This window comes from Pleurodeles waltl, chromosome 3_1, assembly GCF_031143425.1.
Source record: "Pleurodeles waltl isolate 20211129_DDA chromosome 3_1, aPleWal1.hap1.20221129, whole genome shotgun sequence".
Lineage (NCBI taxonomy): Eukaryota > Metazoa > Chordata > Amphibia > Caudata > Salamandridae > Pleurodeles > Pleurodeles waltl.
This window is the reverse complement of record NC_090440.1, coordinates 570,913,961-570,932,523: the sequence shown is the minus strand read 5'-3', so window position 1 is coordinate 570,932,523 and position 18,563 is coordinate 570,913,961. Positions and strand designations below refer to the sequence as shown.

The 18,563-nt window shown below is 44.7% G+C and overlaps 1 protein-coding gene across 1 annotated transcript in view; it reads right to left on the bottom strand.

Moving 5' to 3' along the window:
- CFAP161 (cilia and flagella associated protein 161) overlaps positions 1 to 18,005 on the bottom strand; it is a 58,190-nt gene extending 40,185 nt beyond the window's left edge. Inside the window, exons 1-3 of the mRNA XM_069223004.1 lie at positions 17,913 to 18,005; positions 11,200 to 11,377; positions 7,640 to 7,739 (exon numbers count right to left, since the gene is read on the bottom strand). Of these exons, the coding sequence (XP_069079105.1) occupies positions 7,640 to 7,738 (99 nt within the window). The 5' untranslated portion in view covers position 7,739; positions 11,200 to 11,377; positions 17,913 to 18,005. The remainder of the gene's footprint in view (positions 1 to 7,639; positions 7,740 to 11,199; positions 11,378 to 17,912) is intronic.
- Between the last annotated feature and the right edge of the window lie 558 nt (positions 18,006 to 18,563).

Sequence of the window (18,563 nt, the reverse complement as noted above, 5' to 3'; positions counted from 1 at the left end):
TGAATGCTTGGTGCGTGTGTGCATGTTTGAATGTTATGAGTGTTGTTAATGGATGTGCGTGCGTGTGTGTGAAAGAATGAGTGTGTGTGATCTTTTAAAATGAATCATTGGTGCATGCATGTTTGAATGTTATGTGTGTTGTTAATGGATGTGCCTGCGTGCGTGTATGAAAGAATGAGTGTGTGTGATCTTTTAAAATGAATGTTTGGTGCGTGTGTGCATGTTTGAAAGTTATGAGTGTTGTTAATGGATGTGCGAGCGTGTGTGTGTGAAAGAATGAGTGTGTGTGTGTGTGTGTGCTTCCCGCCCGCCCCCCTCCATCCTAAAGCTTCCGGCCGCCACTGGTCAGTGCTTGAAATGAAAAAATAGAAGTGCGGGTACTCTGAACCAGAGTACCTGTTTGTTTGTGAGAAGTGCGGGTACGCTCCAATTAAAAGCATTACGTTGTTCTTGAGAAGTGCAGGAACTCTCCCTCTCAAAATAAAAAAGTGCCAGCACTCAGTACCGGACAGTACCGGACCATTTAAAGCACTTGACTAGATTGAGTCTGTAGTATCTCCTTATCCTGAAGAAGAGGGGGATCTCCGATCGGGAGTCCACCGTTACTGCAACGCTCTGTTTACAATTAGCTCACGATTGGGGCCTCTGGCTGCCTTCCAGGCAAGTGAATTTTTCAAGCACCTATTACAAGATTATTCTTTATTATATTGGAAGCATCTGACTTATTCCCTTTTCTTTGGCCTCATTCATGCATTAGCCCGTGAGTACATTATTTATTAGTTCAAGCACATTGGTGCTCTTTCTATCCTAAGTCTTTACCTTCACCACACAATCCTAAGCGGCATCATTCAAAATTACTGGCCGCTACTGTTCTCATCCCCTATATATCCTTAAACAGGTCACCCTCTGAGACCCGACTTGCAGCTTTTTGGCAGGTCTTGATGCAATCTGCACACAGACTGTGCCCTCTTCTGGAACTAGTATTTATTCTTTAACTCTCAATTTTGGCATTTTTACTTGAAATCTGTACATTACAATTGAGTTTTTCATTAGTCCCCCCAGGTTAAATACATTCCTGATGAGACCCTCATATCCTGCGTAGGGGTGAAACACTGTTGACACCAACAACAGACAGACATTGGTTTCAAACCTATACACTGGCAATGTAAATGAGTGTACAGAAAACTATATATATATATACATATATATATATATATATATATATATATATCTGTGTGGTGACCGCCATTAGGTAATATATATATATATGTATGTATATATATATATATATTGTATTGTATTGTAATCGTATTTATATAGCGCTTACTACCCCTGACGAGGCGTCAAAGCGCTTTTCGATGAGTAGCACGCTACTCCGGAACCCAACAAGAATTAGTGATGGATTAGTATAATTTAATAAGGAGTACAGTTTTAGTATTATTATGAGTTAATTTGAGTTGCGGATATGAGAGTTTGTTAGTTAGATTGACTGGAGTAATGGAGGGGTGGAGGGGGAAAGAAATCCAGAAGTGTTAATTGGGAGTTTATCCTTCATTTACTCAATCCAAAGGCTTGAGATGAATAAAAGGGGGGCGGAGGGGAAAGAGGATGTGGAAGGGTTAGGGAGAGCATAGTAGCAGGGTGAGATGAATGCAGGAGAATTTAGTAGGGTTGTGTGGGAGGTCACAGAGGTAGAGTGAGGTTTGGTGAGTTAGATGTGGAGGTGGAGGGAAGAGCTTAGGCAGAGATATTTAGGAGATGAAAGTGGTCGAAGGGATTTGGGATGAGTCCGAGTGAGAATGGAGGATAGTTTGATAGAGACATGACATAAGAGTGATGAGTAGATAAGTGTGATAAAAAGAGAGCAGAAATTCATAGATATCTAGTATAACAACCCAAAAAAAAAACAGGAGCCATGCAATGATCCACAAACATGCCAGGCACAGAAACAACATATACACATAAATACACATATATATATATATTTATACACACACACACATGACTACACACACATATGCACATACAATACATAATTAGAATCATGGGTAAAAAATACTTAGTCATCCATCCATCATCCTGGTAAAAGGCGGGAATTCCTTTACCTACTTCGAGGGTGGACGGGGTGTGGCTCAGCGGGCGGAGCTTACAGGTGCTTTATAAAAGGGAGAACCTTCTACTCTGTGTCTCCAGCAGAGGAAGATAGAACCCGCACGTCTCAGTCAGATACAGATTATGCTCCAGTACATCATCAGTTCACCTCCAGGCAGGATTCTAGATCTTTTCTGCTATGGGATCTCTGAGCGCACAGCCTTGCTTTATCTTTGCCAAGCCCAAGAGTTAGGGTGGCTTGTCCTTTCCAGAAGGTGAGCTTCAACTGCGGTATCTGCTGCGTTTATATTGTACACTAGGGGTACGTGATGGGCCATGGGGTAAACGTCTCCAGCAACCTTGCGTGCCTTTGGCAATGTTATTGTTACTAGTGCGTCTTTGTGGAGATGTCCTCGTGCTTCTGCGCATCAACAGTGCACCACGTGAAATCGGCGGTAAACGCAGTGGGGTCGTTTTGGAAAGCTGTCCATCATCATGGTAAGAGGCGGGAATTCCTTTACCTACTTCGAGGGTGGACGGGGCGTGGCTCAGCGGGCGGAGCTTACAGGTGCTTTATGAAGGGAGAACCTTCTACTCTGTGTCTCCCGGAGAGGAAGATAGAACCCGCGCGTCACAGTCAGATACAGATTACGCTCCAGTACATCATCAGTTCACCTCCAGAAGCTGAGCTTCAACTGCGGCACCTGCTACGATTATAATTGTAAGTGCTTCCTTTGAGGTTTAGTTTCTGTAAAATGAGCATCGTGGCCTACCCAACCGGAGTATTTTCTACGAGTATGTCAATAAGCGTTACCTAGCATGTTTTATACGCCCCGTTTATATTGTACACAAAGGGTACGTGATGGGCCACGGGGTAAACGTCTCCAGAAACCTTGTTTTCCTTTGGCAATGCGATTGTTACTAGTGCGTCTTTGTGGAGATGTCCTCGTGCTTCTGAGCATCAACAACGCACCACCGGAATCGGCGGTAAACGCATTGGGGTCGTTTTGGAAAGCTGTCCATCATTCTGGTAAAAGGCGGGAATTCCTTTACCTACTTCGAGGGTGGACGGGCGTGGCTCAGCGGGCGGAGCTTACAGGTGCTTTATAAAGGGAGAACCTTCTACTCTGTGTCTCCAGGAGAGGAAGATAGAAACCCGCGCGTCACAGTCAGATACTGATTACGCTCCAGTACATCATCAGTTCACCTCCAGGAAGGATTCTAGATCTTTTTCTGCTATGGGATCTCTGAGCGCACAGCCTTGCTTTATCTTTGCCAAGCCCAAGAGTTACGGTGGCTTGTCCTTTCCAGAAGCTGAGCTTCAACTGCGGCACCTGCTACGTTTATATTTGGAAGTGCTTCCTTTGAGGTTTAGTTTCTGTAAAATGAGCATCGTGGCCTACCCAACCGGGGTATTTTCTACAAGTATGTATGTCAGTAAGCGTTACCTAGCATGTTTTATACGCCCCGTTTATATTGTACACTAAGGTTACGTGATGGGCCACGGGGTAAACGTCTCCAGCAACCTTGTGTGCCTTTGGCAATGTGATTGTTACTAGTACGTCTTTGTGGAGATGTCCTCGTGCTTCTGATCATCAACAACGCACCACCGGAATCGGCGGTAAACGCAGTGGGGTCGTTTTGGAAAGCTGACCATCATCCTGGTAAGAGGCGGGAATTCCTTTACCTACTTCGAGGGTGGACGGGGCGTGGCTCAGCGGGCGGAGCTTACAGGTGCTTTATGAAGGGAGAACCTTCTACTCTGTGTCTCCCGGAGAGGAAGATAGAACCCGCGCGTCACAGTCAGATACAGATTACGCTCCAGTACATCATCAGTTCACCTCCAGGAAGGATTCTAGATCTTTTTCTGCTATGGGATCTCTGAGCGCACAGCCGTGTTTTATCTTTGCCAAGCCCAAGAGTTAGGGTGGCTTGTCCTTTCCAGAAGCTGAGCTTCGACTGCGGCACCTGCTACGATTATGATTGTAAGTGCTTCCTTTGAGGTTTAGTTTCTGTAAAATGAGCATCGTGGCCTACCCAACCGGAGTATTTTCTACGAGTATGTCAGTAAGCGTTACCTAGCATGTTTTATACGCCCCGTTTATATTGTACACTAAGGGTACGTGATGGGCCACGGGCTAAACGTCTCCAGAAACCTTGTTTTCCTTTGGCAATGCGATTGTTACTAGTGCGTCTTTGTGGAGATGTCCTCGTGCTTCTGAGCCTCAACAACGCACCACCGAAATCGGCGGTAAACGCATTGGGGTCGTTTTGGAAAGCTGTCCATCATCCTGGTAAAAGGTGGGAATTCCTTTACCTACTTCGAGGGTGGACGGGGTGTGGCTCAGCGGGTGGAGCTTACAGGTTCTTTATAAAGGGAGAACCTTCTACTCTGTGTCTCCAGGAGAGGAAGATAGAACCCGCGCGTCACAGTCAGATACAGATTACGCTCCAGTAAATCATCAGTTCACCTCCAGGAAGGATTCTAGATCTTTCTGCTATGGGATCTCTGAGCGCACAGCCGTGCTTTATCTTTGCCAAGCCCAAGAGTTAGGGTGGCTTGTCCTTTCCAGAAGCTGAGCTTCAACTGCGGCATCTGCTACGTTTATATTGTACACTAGGGGTACGTGATGGGCCATGGGGTAAACGTCTCCAGCAACCTTGTGTGCCTTTGGCAATGTTATTGTTACTAGTGCGTCTTTGTGGAGATGTCCTCCTGCTTCTGAGCATCAACAACGCACCACGTGAATCGGCGGTAAACGCAGTGGGGTCGTTTTGGAAAGCTGTCCATCATCCTGGTAAGAGGCGGGAATTCCTTTACCTACTTCGAGGGTGGACGGGGCGTGGCTCAGCATACACATACACACGCACAAAAATATATATATATATATATATATATATATATATATATATATATGAAAGAAAAGATGTCCTGATCTGTGTGTAACGGCGCACTTAATTCTCCGGTGGTGCTGGTTTGAGGCAGGACAACCATATTTTCAGAAAACAAGATTCTCTTTCTGTTTTAGCAAGAGAAAACCACACTCTGTCGTTGTGCCAAAAATACCTTAACTTTTAATACAATAGTGAGATCATAAACAAACAAACAGGAATCCCCTGACACGTTTCGGTCTCACCGGACCTTGTTCACAGGTGTTATATATATATATATATATATATATATTACCTCTAATGGCGGTCACCACTAGGTAGTTATAGTTAGGACCATGTTTTCATGAAAAAAGTGTTTTTTGACTTGCCTATATCTGTGGCACCGTTTGCCGAATCTTCACAACATTTTCCCCAAAAAGTGGCTCAGTGTTTCTTGGTGCGCATGGAAAGTTTCAGGGCGATCCCTCAAGCGGGGGCCGAGAAAAAGGGGACTCAAAAACTGTCGCATTTCCCATGTTAATTCCCATAGGATATGTCAACACGTCTACAGCCCAAACCGCTAGACGGAATTACACCAAATTTGGCAGAAAGCTAGCTGTCGGTAAGCAGATTGTGCTTTTTGTCAATTGGTGTAAATCCATTCAGTAGTTTTTTTATTTTTTTATTAGGGATATTCAGATTTGTGTATCTCTGGCCGCAAAGTATTTGTGAACAAAGATAAGCTAATGCAGGGAAATGCACAGCTCTGATTGGCTGCCAACACTTCAAACCAGAAAGTGTTGGCAGGCATCTTGGGACTCGGCTTGAGCCGAGTCCCACAAAGAAGTTTTAGAAAATGAAAAGGGGCCAGGGTAGACATACCCTGATGCTTTAGCACTGGCTTTACCAGAGCAAAAAAACATTTTTTAAATTATTTTTTTGCTGTGAGTTCGCGAGATTCACAAGTTCGCATTAAAAAAAATCATAGGCCCCCGGGTGGGCAAGGTCCCGCCGGCATTATTAATTTTCTGTGGTGGGGCCAGCGGGCCCTCCCACAGCTCCAGGGACCACCACCTCTCCGGAGCTTTCATTTTTTTATATTCAGAGGGGCCTGCGAAACCCCCCTACTGCCCTGGGGACCACCACCTCCCAAGGCCTTCCATTTCTATGTTTGCGAGGGGGGGGGGCCTGTGGCCTGCCCATACCCCGGGGATCCACACCTACCCAGGGCTTTAATTTTTTTTATATGCAGGGGGTCCCTAGGATGGGGCAGCCCTTGCAGGCAACCCATACTGCGTACAGGAGAAGGCCGTGCACTGTGCAAAGTTGGGTGCTCAAGGAGGGTTGGCCCCAGGCCCTGTGGCCAACTGCTGCGCGGTGGTTGGATTCATGTATAGCAATTAAAATTACTATACGTTAAAAAAAACATAGAAATTCACTGAAAAAAACAAAGGTTTCAGGGATGTTATAGTTAGGTTCTGAATTTACTTGTGTAAAACCATAGAAATTCAGCAGTTATAGTTAGAGTTCTTTCAACTAACTAAAACTTGCACCCAATGGTAACTATAACTCGTGCCTTCGTAATGCACAGCTAATTACCCCTCATATTATATAACTGATGAGATCTTGTATGGCATCTTTGATATTATCACTGCAACATTTGCAAAAAATTATTGATAAGAAAACTGTGCATGACAAAGGTGCGAGTTATAATTACTTAAAAGAACTCTAACTATAACTGTGAATTTCTATGGTTTTGTATTCACACACACACACAGACACACAATGTCGTAGGCTGTCTTTATGAAAAACAATATATCATTGATATCACTAAATTGGTAACTTTCTCTTATTGGTTTGGTTATGGTTTCTCTCACTCGGGGCTCTATGCAGATACCATTTCACCACTTACTACATCACATTATTCTGGTCTTGATTTTTCTGATGTTTATATAATTAAACGCTATTGGTTGATTTGACAACTACAGTTACATACTGGTTGTTTTCTTTGAGACTGATTCTCAACAGTATCTTCTGTCTTGAAAAATGTTTTGTTTCTGATTGATTCTTCACAGGAATTCCTGCTTCATCATATTGGTCTTGACAGAATGAGTTCCATGTAAACGCATGTTGCAAGTTTAGACCTGATACCCTGGTTCACATGGACAATTGGGTCGCTCTTGTACTTCTAGAACATCAGTATGATACATGACATACATGGTAACATATAGTGAAGCTTTTTACATCAGCGTAAGGGTGTGCAGAGCTGAGATGCTCTAGACCTCCTAACTTTGTGAATTGTTTTAAGCTTCACGTACACCTTCAAACATAGCCACCAGAGTGCCCACTGTCATGAGGCCAGAGGGAACTATCCAAATCGGAAATGGCCCAGCAACTTGCCCTGCTCAGCAAGTCTCTCCAGTGGCCCTGCTTGAAGGTACACATGGCTCTGTTCTCTTGAATTCTCTAATTGGCTGACTGACAATGATGGTCACTCTGATTAGTGACAGCTGAGATCTTATAAGGGCTCTAGATGTGCATATATATTTTCTTCCCACATTATATATATATGGTGCTGTCCAGTTAAAAGCACATGGTGCCATGCACGCTTCTCCCTTGTTTTGCTGTCATGATTCAATGTGTGTATCATTGTTTCAACAAGTGTACTTTGATTTACCTCTTCCCATGACATGTCTTCATTCCAGTTGCCCACTTTGACCGTCCGCTGATAGGTCCTGATGCTCAGGTTTGGCTCCAAGTGCTGCATACTGGACATTCTGTGGATTAGAAGCAGATGTTACATTTATAGGTGAGGCAAACAGTGGATGGGGTGTTGAGGGTGCAGCAAAACTTAGGTTTGACAGAAAACTAAAGTATTTTTGATCTCTTGGCCAGCGAGCGTTTGCACAAGACCTGAATGATTAGTAGCTTCCAGGTCTATGGATACCTCTTCTCAGTACTGGACTATCAGGCAGCCTCTGCACAGAGCTGTGGAGTAACAGAGAGCTATACCTGTGGACCTCTTTTTTAAGCTGTAAGGCATCGGGCAGTCATGTTCTGTGGGAAGCATTTGGAAGCTAAGGCCAGAAAATGTGTCCTTTGACATTTGACATGGCCGATGGATCTATCTTCCGAGCTGTGAAGTTTGAGGCTGACATGACCTGAGAATCTGCCCCCTGAGCTGTAGTCTACAGGCAGCCATGGCTCAGGTAGTGGTCCTTTCAGTTATGTTGTAATCATGGCCTGGAGATCCGTGTACTGGGTTGTGGAGTATCAGGCTGATATGGATTTGGGATATTTGTTCTCAGCTGCAACGTTTCAGCCAACACATAGCTTGGGGATCTTTACTGACAGCTATAAAGTATCAGGCTGCCATGTCCTGGGGATCTTTACTCTCTCTCCTGCAGAGTATCAGGCAGGCATAGTCTGGGGAGCTTTTCTCTCTGTGATACATAGTATCAGGCAGGCATGGCCTTGGAATCTTTACTCTCTCTACTGCAGAGTGTCTTATCTCCACACAAAGGGCTGCAGTTGGTGGCCCTGAAGCAAAGTGTACAGAGCTGACAGGTGAAGGTAACCTAGGTTGAGTTTACATGTGGCTCAGGTTACCTTCAAGAGGAAGAGGCATGGGACTATTAGTTACTCATCTAATCTCCAGTTTAGAGTTGAGTGAAGTGAGGCTGTTTCACTCCAATAAAGTGACAGCAGCATCATTCTTTGTTCTTGGTGTGTAATTACAAAGTGCAATTGGGGGGGGGTCATATGCTTAACAAAAGGTCCTGCAATACTTCACCTGAAAAGCTAAAGGTGAAGCACTCTTTCCTCTAATGGTGCTGCAACTCAGAACATCCTCAAAGCAGCAAAGCATTCTGAGCATGCATTCAATATGTTGCCTTTTCAAACCCCCAGACGGATTGGAGAGCTGTGCCACTAGTAAGTAGTCTGTCTGCTGGAGGATGATAATCCTCAAGTCCCACCAATAAAGGATGGAGATTGTACCTCCTCGTGTCAATCCCAAGCACCTGGTTGAATTTACTTCTCAGAATAACCAGGGATGGACTTTATTGCTTTTCCTAATGTCAAGGGGTACACCCTCCACTAGTCCGACATTAACCCAACCCTTTCCATTAGTGTAACATTATTTGGGGCTAGAACAGATCCTATCTTTTTAATCTGTTCTTAGCAGACTTATCACAAGAACTAAAAGTTGTAAACTCACATGCACCGAGGCTAGGCCAGATAACTATCTCTAAACTGCTATATGCAGATGATGTTGTTCTGATAAGCCAAACACAGGTCGGGCTTCAAAGACTACTGGGAGGGCTAGCAAACTAGTCAAAGCAAAGCGGTCTGACAGTAAACTTAGAAAAGACCAAGGTAATGGAATGTAGCCGAAGGATAAATAAAAAATATAGATGGTTCATGAACGGAGAACAGGTGGAACTAGTTCATTCCTATTGCTACCTGGGTGTACGGTTTGATGAACGGGGCTGCTTTACCCAACATAGAGAGGAGTTAAAAAGGAAAGGTCTAACACTGCGCATAGCGCTTTCAACCCTAAAAAGAACCTTGAATGGCCCTAGCATCTTACCATTATTAAGGGTGATATCAGCCAAACTGGCACCTAGCTTAACGTATGGCAGTGTTGCACTACAGGGGCGTGATGCACTATGGATAAATACAAGTATAATAAGAACATATAGACAGCTATTTCGCCTACCTTTGCTTGGAGTTCGGGCTAATAAACCAGACAATAGTTAGAAAAGGCGCCTACATAAAAACTTGGTATAGAATAAAAACAAATAAGAGAAATGACCTGTGTCAGGTTTTGTGGCAAGAACTCCAATGAAATAGTGAGCATCCGGCTGCGCTCTATCTGGACAAGGCAATAAATGATTTAGGGCTGCACAAAAGTTGGGAAAGTAACCTATCTGTAGCATGTTTCAAAAGAGTAGTAAACAACAAAACCAAGATGCTATCTCTATTGAATGACAAATAAACATTATTGGAAAGATCGCATGCCTGGGAGGTACTAAATGATTATAAACGCCTACGACAGCAGCTATATTTTGAAGAAGGCTGGTCCCGTGTTCTAAGAATGGAATTTCTGTATATTCGACTAGGAAAGTTACCTGGTAATAATAAAGACTATATAGGGGGAAGGAGAGCCCTAAAGAAATTTGTAGGTTATGTAATAAGGGAAAGAGGAATATGATTCACCTTTTATGTCTCTGCCCTGCCTTACAGCAAGAGAGAAAATGCCTGCTAAAATTGCTTTTTAATCAACGTGGTATAAGGACATGCTGGAAAGCAGTAATAGCATGCCTAAAACCAGGTGACCGAATCCTGAACTCACATATGGTGAAAATTTAAAAGATGGCTGAGAAGACATTTTTAGGAAAATGAATAGAACGATGAGACAGGAGGGGGACCAAAAAAAAACTGAGGTTATGGACTATTTTTCCCTTTTAAGCGTTTTTTTATTTAATAAGTGTAATATTTATGCATTTTATATGAAAATTAAATTTGATTTTACATTGGCAACATATGGTACACCATTGTAATGGTTTTTATTAACTGTACAATAAAGATTATTCAGACCTCACTGTCACCTCAAAGGTACCAGATGAGCAGTAATAGTATGTCACTAGACTGTGCCCTGAAATGTTTCCTCTAATTATAAATAATATGTTTGCATTAGCCTTCCCCTCTTTATGAGGGTTGAAATGCACATCTGACATCCTAGTATAGGGTTATGGATTGGGTTAAACACCAATTCTCTTTTTCTGCGTCATTGTTGGTAGTAGGCGCTGTATCATGGGTGTGAGATAGCTGATATCACATCTACTCTGTACTGGTTACTCGACTGCTTGAGTGCTCTGGAGAAAAAAGGGATGATGGTACATGTTTAAGATTTATAAAGTGAGGCTAAGAAATTCACCATTTGCTCCAAGGTTTCATCGTAGAGATAAAAGACCATGTTTTGAAGGCACGTCGCAGCTTCAATATTCTGGTGTAAGCATCAATTATTTATTGGAGATAGTGAATTTTTGAACACTTATACATAAGTGAGAAGTTTGGGAGAAGTCCTGCTACTTGCTTTGTGTGTGAACGCTAGTGAGTCTGTGAGCGTGGCATCTTTGCTGGTGTTCTGTTCCACTGGGGAGGTTCTTGCGTCTTTAAACCAGCCAGACAAGGCTGCAACACTTTGCCTGAATACATTAGTACACTACTTACCACTGTAGGTCCACTGTCACTCACAGATTATCAGTGGCAACGATTCGGTGCAGGATCCACTCTTTCAGCCCACACCTGCTTGGTGTTTGTCTTGTTAGTGTTCTGACCCTGCGGTCAGGGTTCCTGCTGGTGAGTGTTTACGTTTCCTCCTATTCTGCTGTAGACAGTCGGCTGTAGTCTGTAATGGAAATTGTCTTTATTAAAACGTAATTTGGATGCATAGAGGTTAGCACAGTTGTAGCATCTTCTGGAGTTACCCGACATGTCTGCTTGGCTAAATGCCTAGAGGTTTGCTATCAACCAGCCTGAGGCAAGATATGATAAATCGACAGATATTGCATTAAAGAGATGTAAGTTTTACTTCCGGTGCCAGGAAAAAAGGGGAGACTTTAGGCAACGTACTCCATCACGTGCTTGGCACCACATTAAATATTCCTTTCTGTATCAGTGTCTAGACCTATTATTCAGTCAGTGTGGGGATTACGTCGGTGGTAAGGGGGTTGGGGGCGATAGGTTATGTTCCATGGGGTAGATCCGAGTGATGAAAGGTGCTGGCGGCCTCTGAATCAACAAGCCATGGGCTGGGACACTTTGCTCTGAATACACTTCCCTTGTTCCCTGGACCACTTTCTGATTCACGACTAAACAGTGTGACAATAACTAATACTGATAAGAGGGTTCCTAAAACGCTGCGTGGCATCTCGTGGGCTGTAAGTGGAAGCTCCTTCGATTATAAAGGTTGGGGGGATGGAGTTTGCCTCTCCAGTCCTCTAGAAAGGGTTGCAGGGTTTGAGAATTCCACTACGGTATCCAGTAATTAATAACTACAGCATGTATCACGGGGGGAGACAGCATATAACATTACAAATAATTCTCCCCTGAGAAACAGCTGCTACTTGTGTGGTCAAGAACGTGGCTAAATATGGTCTTCCGTGGATCATCATGCGTAAACCATGGATCAGTAGATTTAATTACAAACACAAAACAGAGGAGTATGTGAAGGGGTCATTTTCCTAATGACAACCAGAACATCTCGCCCTTTCTCCGGAATCAGAAACGGCGAAAGCAGGGTTAGGGTGACACACAAAACGCCACCTTGGTGAGGAAGTAGACAATCCAATAATTCATAATCATGATAAAATACACCCGGGCTTAGCTTAGGCAGGGAGGGAGAGGTGCGAGAAGTGGGGAGGGTGGACTGAGGATGGGAAAGGGCTTCTGCTGGGAGTGTAGAAGACTGATGATTTGAGGGTGCAAAGTTAAGGACATAAAAATAGAGCTTGTTCTCTGTCCCCTTGACATTTCTCACAGTCATAGCTATGTGTGCTCTACTCCTTTTTCAGAGTCGCCCATCGAAATACATGGATGCGTCTGAATTCTGCTTCTGGTTCCAACCTCCTTGTCTAAACCTAATCAGTGCAACTGGTTCCAGGCGGTGGGAAATGACACTCACTTTGGGTAACCAGAACTTAATTGTCATAATCAGATTTTTTACCTAGAGAAAGAAAGGAAGACAAAGAGAAAAGAAAAAGGAAAATAGTGACAAAGGGAGAAAGAGGGATGAAAAGGAGCGGTTTTGAGAGAGATAAAGAAACAGGAAGTAAAGTTGGTGGCAGAATGGCAAAAATCAAAACTGGACTGTCGTAGTATTCAGCAACCACGGGTGCTTGCTCCCAAGAAAACTGTGCAACACCTGCACTAGCATTACCTCTTTAGACAAATTAAGCACTGCACAGTCCCTTTTCTGTGCACGCCAGGCTATTGTTCCATGACCATGGTTCCTTTGCGCTATCATTGCATGCACGAGGGGTCAAAGTGGGTGGGATCTGAGGGGCACAAGGTGCCCATACTTTTTCATTTTAACCAGAACAGTTCCCCTACTTCTTCGGAAAAGACAACTGTCTGGAGACGTTTAATTCTGACAGCCCACATGCCTCAGATGAAATGGAAAGGAGAGAGACTCCTGTGCGGTGAAGCCAAGGGAGGGACAGGCAGCTATGAAGAAGCTTTCTGCCAGGGTGCTTGCTGCCTGGAGAGATGCAAATGTGTGCAATTAGTTCATCTGCAGATGTAAAGGCTGCTCAGATGCCAGTATTGGCTTTAACTGATGGAGTCACTTGAAGCTTAGTGGTGACAAAGATGTTTTTTCGGTACTGTTAGGGTGTTAACAGCTGAGCTGTGGCGTGCCTCTTTTTGATATACCTAAAAAACTATTTGCACTATGTATGGTGTGCATATTAGTATAAAAAACTTTTTTTTTTTACCTTAAACCTACATTTATTTGCTCATTTTTGGCATTCTACCTTATACTATGTGTAATACACGGTTAAAATAGTGTCATTCACAGTGCTTTCAGTCACAGCCTGGAACCTGTAGTACTAAAAATACACAAGTTACCCTTTCCCGCTGCACCAAAATTTGCGTCTGTCTGGTTATACATACAGATACATGTATTGATCACATTAACTGATAAAGGTTTCATAATGGAAAAGTGCATTTCCCACTGATTAGTTTGACTTGCATTTATTTTTCATTTAAGGTGTGTGTCATTTTATATACAGTTACCCGAAGGTGACAGGCCAATAGAATAGTTCAGCATATGTTGTTCTTTTTATACATGTTTTTGACTCCGCCCGCATGCTCACTGACCATGCCCACCTTACACTCAGGATCACAGTTCCCAAACTTTTTTAATACACTTCGACTGCTGACATGCATATATGTATAGAAGACCCTTATATTCAGTAAACGGCTTCCTCTTCAGTCTCGGTAGCAGGGCCGACTTTAGGGCAGTGCAAGCGGTGCAGCCACGCCAGGTGCTAACCTGAACTGGGGGGGCGCTGACCTTAGGGCGGCACTGTGTTTAGCAATGACTTACTGTAGGAGGCTGGCCTGGCTTGTAGTGGGTACCAAAGGTACTTACACCTTGTGCCAGGTCCAGTTATCCCTTATTAGTAGAATAGAGGTGTTTCTAGCAGCTTAGGCTAATAGAAGGTAGCTATGGCAAAGCAGCTTAGGCTGAACTAGGAGACATGCAAAGCTCCTACTCTACCACTTATATCATATGCACAATATCATAAGAAAAGACAATACACAGAGTTACTAAAAATAAAGGTACTTTATTTTTATGACAATATGCCAAAAGTATCTCAGTGAGTACCCTCAGTAAGAAGGTAACTAATATACACAAGTTATATGTACACAAACCAAAAGCAGGTAAGTAAGAGCAAGAAAAGTAATGCAAACAGTGTAGAATTACAATAGGTTGCAATAGGCAAGCATAGGTATGGGGCAACACAAATGAAAAGTGGAATGCGAATCACAAATGGACCCCAGACCTATGTGAGCTTGTAGAGGGTCGCTGGGACTGTAAGAAAACAGTCAGGGTGTCCAAGATACCCCACCCCAAGACCCTGAAAAGTAGGAGTAAAGTACACCTACTACCCCAAAAGAGCACAATAGTCGTGATAGGGGGATTCTGCAAGAACAACAAACACCAGCAGTGCACTGACAACGGATTTCCAGACCTGAGGACCTGCAAGGCAAGGGGACCAAGTCCAATAGTCGCAACAGTGTCCAGGGGGGGCAGGAGCCCAGGAAACTCCGGATGGAAGAAGCTTGGAGTTCTGCAAGAAAGAAGAGGACTAGGAATTTCTCCTTTGGAAGACAGATGTCCCACGTCGCGATGAAGCTTCCAGAGGTGTTCCCACGCAGGAATACCGCAAACAAGCCTTGCTAGCTGCAAGGTTCGCGGTAGAGGGTTTTGGATGCTGCTGAGGACCAGGAAGGACCAGGATGTCGCCTTTTGGAGGAGGAGACAGAGGGGGGCGCTCAGCAACTCAGAGAGCCCTCACAGAAGCAGGCAGCACCCGCAGAAGTACCCCAACAGGCACTTAGAAGATTAGTGAACCGGAGTCCATGCAAAGTTACAAAAGGGGGTTCCACAACGTCGGAGACCAACTCAGAGGGTTGTGCACTGCAGGACGGAGTGCTGGGGACCCAGGCTAGGCTGTGCACGAAGGAAATCCTGGAAGAGTGCACAGAAGCCGGAGCAGCTGCAAATCACGCAGTAAACAGCTTTGCAGTCTGGCGTGGGGAGGCAAGGACTTACCTCCACCAAACTTGGACTGAAGAGTCACTGGACTGTGGGAGTCACTTGGACAGAGTTGCTGTGTTCCAGGAACCACGCTCGTCAGGATAAGAGGGGACCCAGAGGACCGGTGATGCTGTCTTTTGGTGCCTGCGTGAGCAGGGGGAAGATTCTGTCGACCCACAGAAGATTTCTTCGGAGCTTCTGGTGCAGGGTGAAGGCAGGCTACCCCCAGAGCATGCACCACCTGGAAACAGTCGAGAAAGCCGGCAGGATTAGGCGCTACAATGTTGCTGGTAGTCGTCTTGCTACTTTGTTGCGGTTTTGCAGGCGTCCTGGAGCAGTCAGTGATCGATCCTTGGTAGAAGGCGAAGAGGGAGATGCAGAGGAACTCTGGTGAGCTCTTGCATTTGTTATCTGAAGAATTCCCCAAAGCAGAGACCCTAAATATTCAGAAAAGGAGGTTTGGCTACCAAGAAAGGAGGATTGGCTACCAAGACAGGTAAGAGCCTATCAGAAGGAGTCTCTGACGTCACCTGCTGGCACTGGCCACTCAGAGCAGTCCAGTGTGCCCCCAACACCTCTGTTTCCAAGATGGCAGAGGTCTGGGACACAATGGAGGAGCTCTGGGCACCTCCACTGGAAGGTACTGGTCAGGGGAGTGGTCACTCCCCTTTCCTTTGTCCAGTTTCGCGCCAGAGCAGAGCTGTGGGATCCCTGAACCGGTGTAGACTGGCTTATGCAGAGATGGGCACCATCTGTGCCCATCAAAGCATTTCCAGAGGCTGGGGAGGCTACTCCTCCCCAGCCCTTCACACCTATTTCCAAAGGTAGAGGGTGTAACACCCTCTCTCAGAGGAAATCCTTTGTTCTGCCTTCCTGGGCCAGGGCTGCCTGGACCCCAGGAGGGCAGAATCCTGTCTGAGGGGTTGGCAGCAGCAGCAGCTGCAGTGGAAACCCCAGAAAGGCAGTTTGGCAGTACCCGGGTTCTGTGCTAGAGACCCGGGGGATCATGGAATTGTCACCCCATACCAGACTGGTATTGGGGTGACAATTCCATGACCTTAGACATGTTACATGGCCATGTTCGGAGTTACCATTGTGACGCTATACATAGGTAGTGACCTATGTATAGTGCACGTGTGTAATGGTGTCCCCGCACTCACAAAGTCGGGGGAATTTGCCCTGAACGATGTGGGGTCACCTTGGCTAGTGCCAGGGTGCCCACACACTAAGTAACTTGGCACCCAACCTTCACTAAGTGAAGGTTAGACATATAGGTGACTTATAAGTTACTTATGTGCAGTGGTAAATGGCTGTGAAATAACGTGGACGTTATTTCACTCAGGCTGCAGTGGCTGGCCTGTGTAAGAATTGTCAGAGCTCCCTATGGGTGGCAAAAGAAATGCTGCAGTCCATAGGGATCTCCTGGAACCCCAATACCCTGAGTACCTCAGTACCATATACAAGGGAATTATATGAGTGTACCAGTATGCCAATGTGAATTGGTAAATTTAGTCACAAGCCTGTTAGTGACAAATTTGGAAAGCAGAGAGAGCATAAACACTGAGGATCTGGTTAGCAGAGCCTCAGTGATACAGTTAGGCACCACACAGGGAACACATACAGGGCACATACTATGAGCACCGTGGCCCTGCCTGGCAGGGTCCCAGTGACACAAGGACTAAAACAACATACATACAGTGAAATATGGGGGTAACATGCCAGGCAAGATGGTACTTTCCTACACTTACGAAACTTGCAACTTAAAAGCACCTGCTGAAAAGTTCCTTGTGCGTCCACCCTTCAAGAAACAATTAAAATATTAAGATATCTCTTGGGATTAATGTTCTTGCTAGGGAGAGAGATGGGAGTTTTGTCTAGCGGCAGCTTTAACTCGCCATAAAGTAGTATAGATGGTTAATATGCCTGCTGAAAAGACCAGAACTACATATTATGTGGATAGCTGAGTGGATTAGTAAAGCCAGCCTTCACAAGCGCTTTAAAACAAATTAATGTATGTGAGAGGGGGGCTATGGAGAGATGAGGGGCACATTTGATGGGTGGTAGTGAGTGAATCTGAGGAGGTGGTCATGGGGTGGGGTGTGCTAAAAAAGACTGTCGCATAGGGGGCGACAGTGCCGAAGCCAGCCCTTCTCGGTACATTACCTCTTCGTCCCCATCCCTGTTCCTCTCATTATGAAATGAGGCATTCTTGCCTCCACAGACACTTTTCTAAGCCTAAATTCCTTTAAAAAATATACTTAACACAAACTCCACCTCTCCCTCCGAGTACATATACCTTTGGCTGAACTGGAAACAGCCTGTAATATACCAAGCTTCATAATCATTTGAATTAAGTACCAGAAGCGGGAGGGAGGAATGCAATGATCGGAACAAGGAAGTCTGGATTCAGAGTAATGACATTACAGGTAAGTAATCTATGCATTCTGTGTACATGCTCTTTCGGGCATGGCCTCCCTATGTCTATAAAGGTCCCTCTCCTGTTGTTGGTACAGACCTCTATTAAACGTGCCTTCTTCCCATTCCCTACGCGTTTGTTCCCCATTCTCTGTACATTGCCCCTGCCCTCCGCTTTTCAATGCCCCCTTCTTATTCTTACCCCTTTTGGTCCACTCCTGAATTCAGTGGTTGAGCGTGTTCGCAATCTTTTGTTTCTATGTCTCCATGGAGACGGTTTGCGTCACTTCTGTGGGAGGGACTGATGTCCATAGAGAACTGAATACAATCTTGGAGATGGAGGCGGGTTTCCTGCAGCGGAAGTAACTCCGGTAAAAGGCGGGGGAGGTGGGGGAAAGAACGAAGTGAGAATGCTGTTTCTGGCTCGTTTCTGCTTAGCTGCTAGTATTTTCTACATATTGATGAACAGTTGTTGTACTTTGGTTTCAGATGAAGTAGTAACACGACAAGAATAAGGCTGAGCGACTTCGGCCTGACAATTTTCGCAACTATAGGTCTGTGCGCGCCCTCTAGCGGATCGTGTAGCAGTTATCGTATTAAATCAAACTGTTTGGATCGCGGGCCTTTTTAAACATTGCACTGTATTCAGTTGATCACATAATCCAAATCTACATTAAAATCTCTAAAAGTAAATATTTTATCAAGCTTTTAAAATCTATCCATCATTATGGAAAATGAGGGCTACTCTAGTGTTAAATATACAAAATCTTAAGCGCATGTCTTTTTTTCATTTTCAGATTCTCAATGTAGCGCGTTTTGTGTAATGTAGATTGCGTGCGCCATCTAACGGACA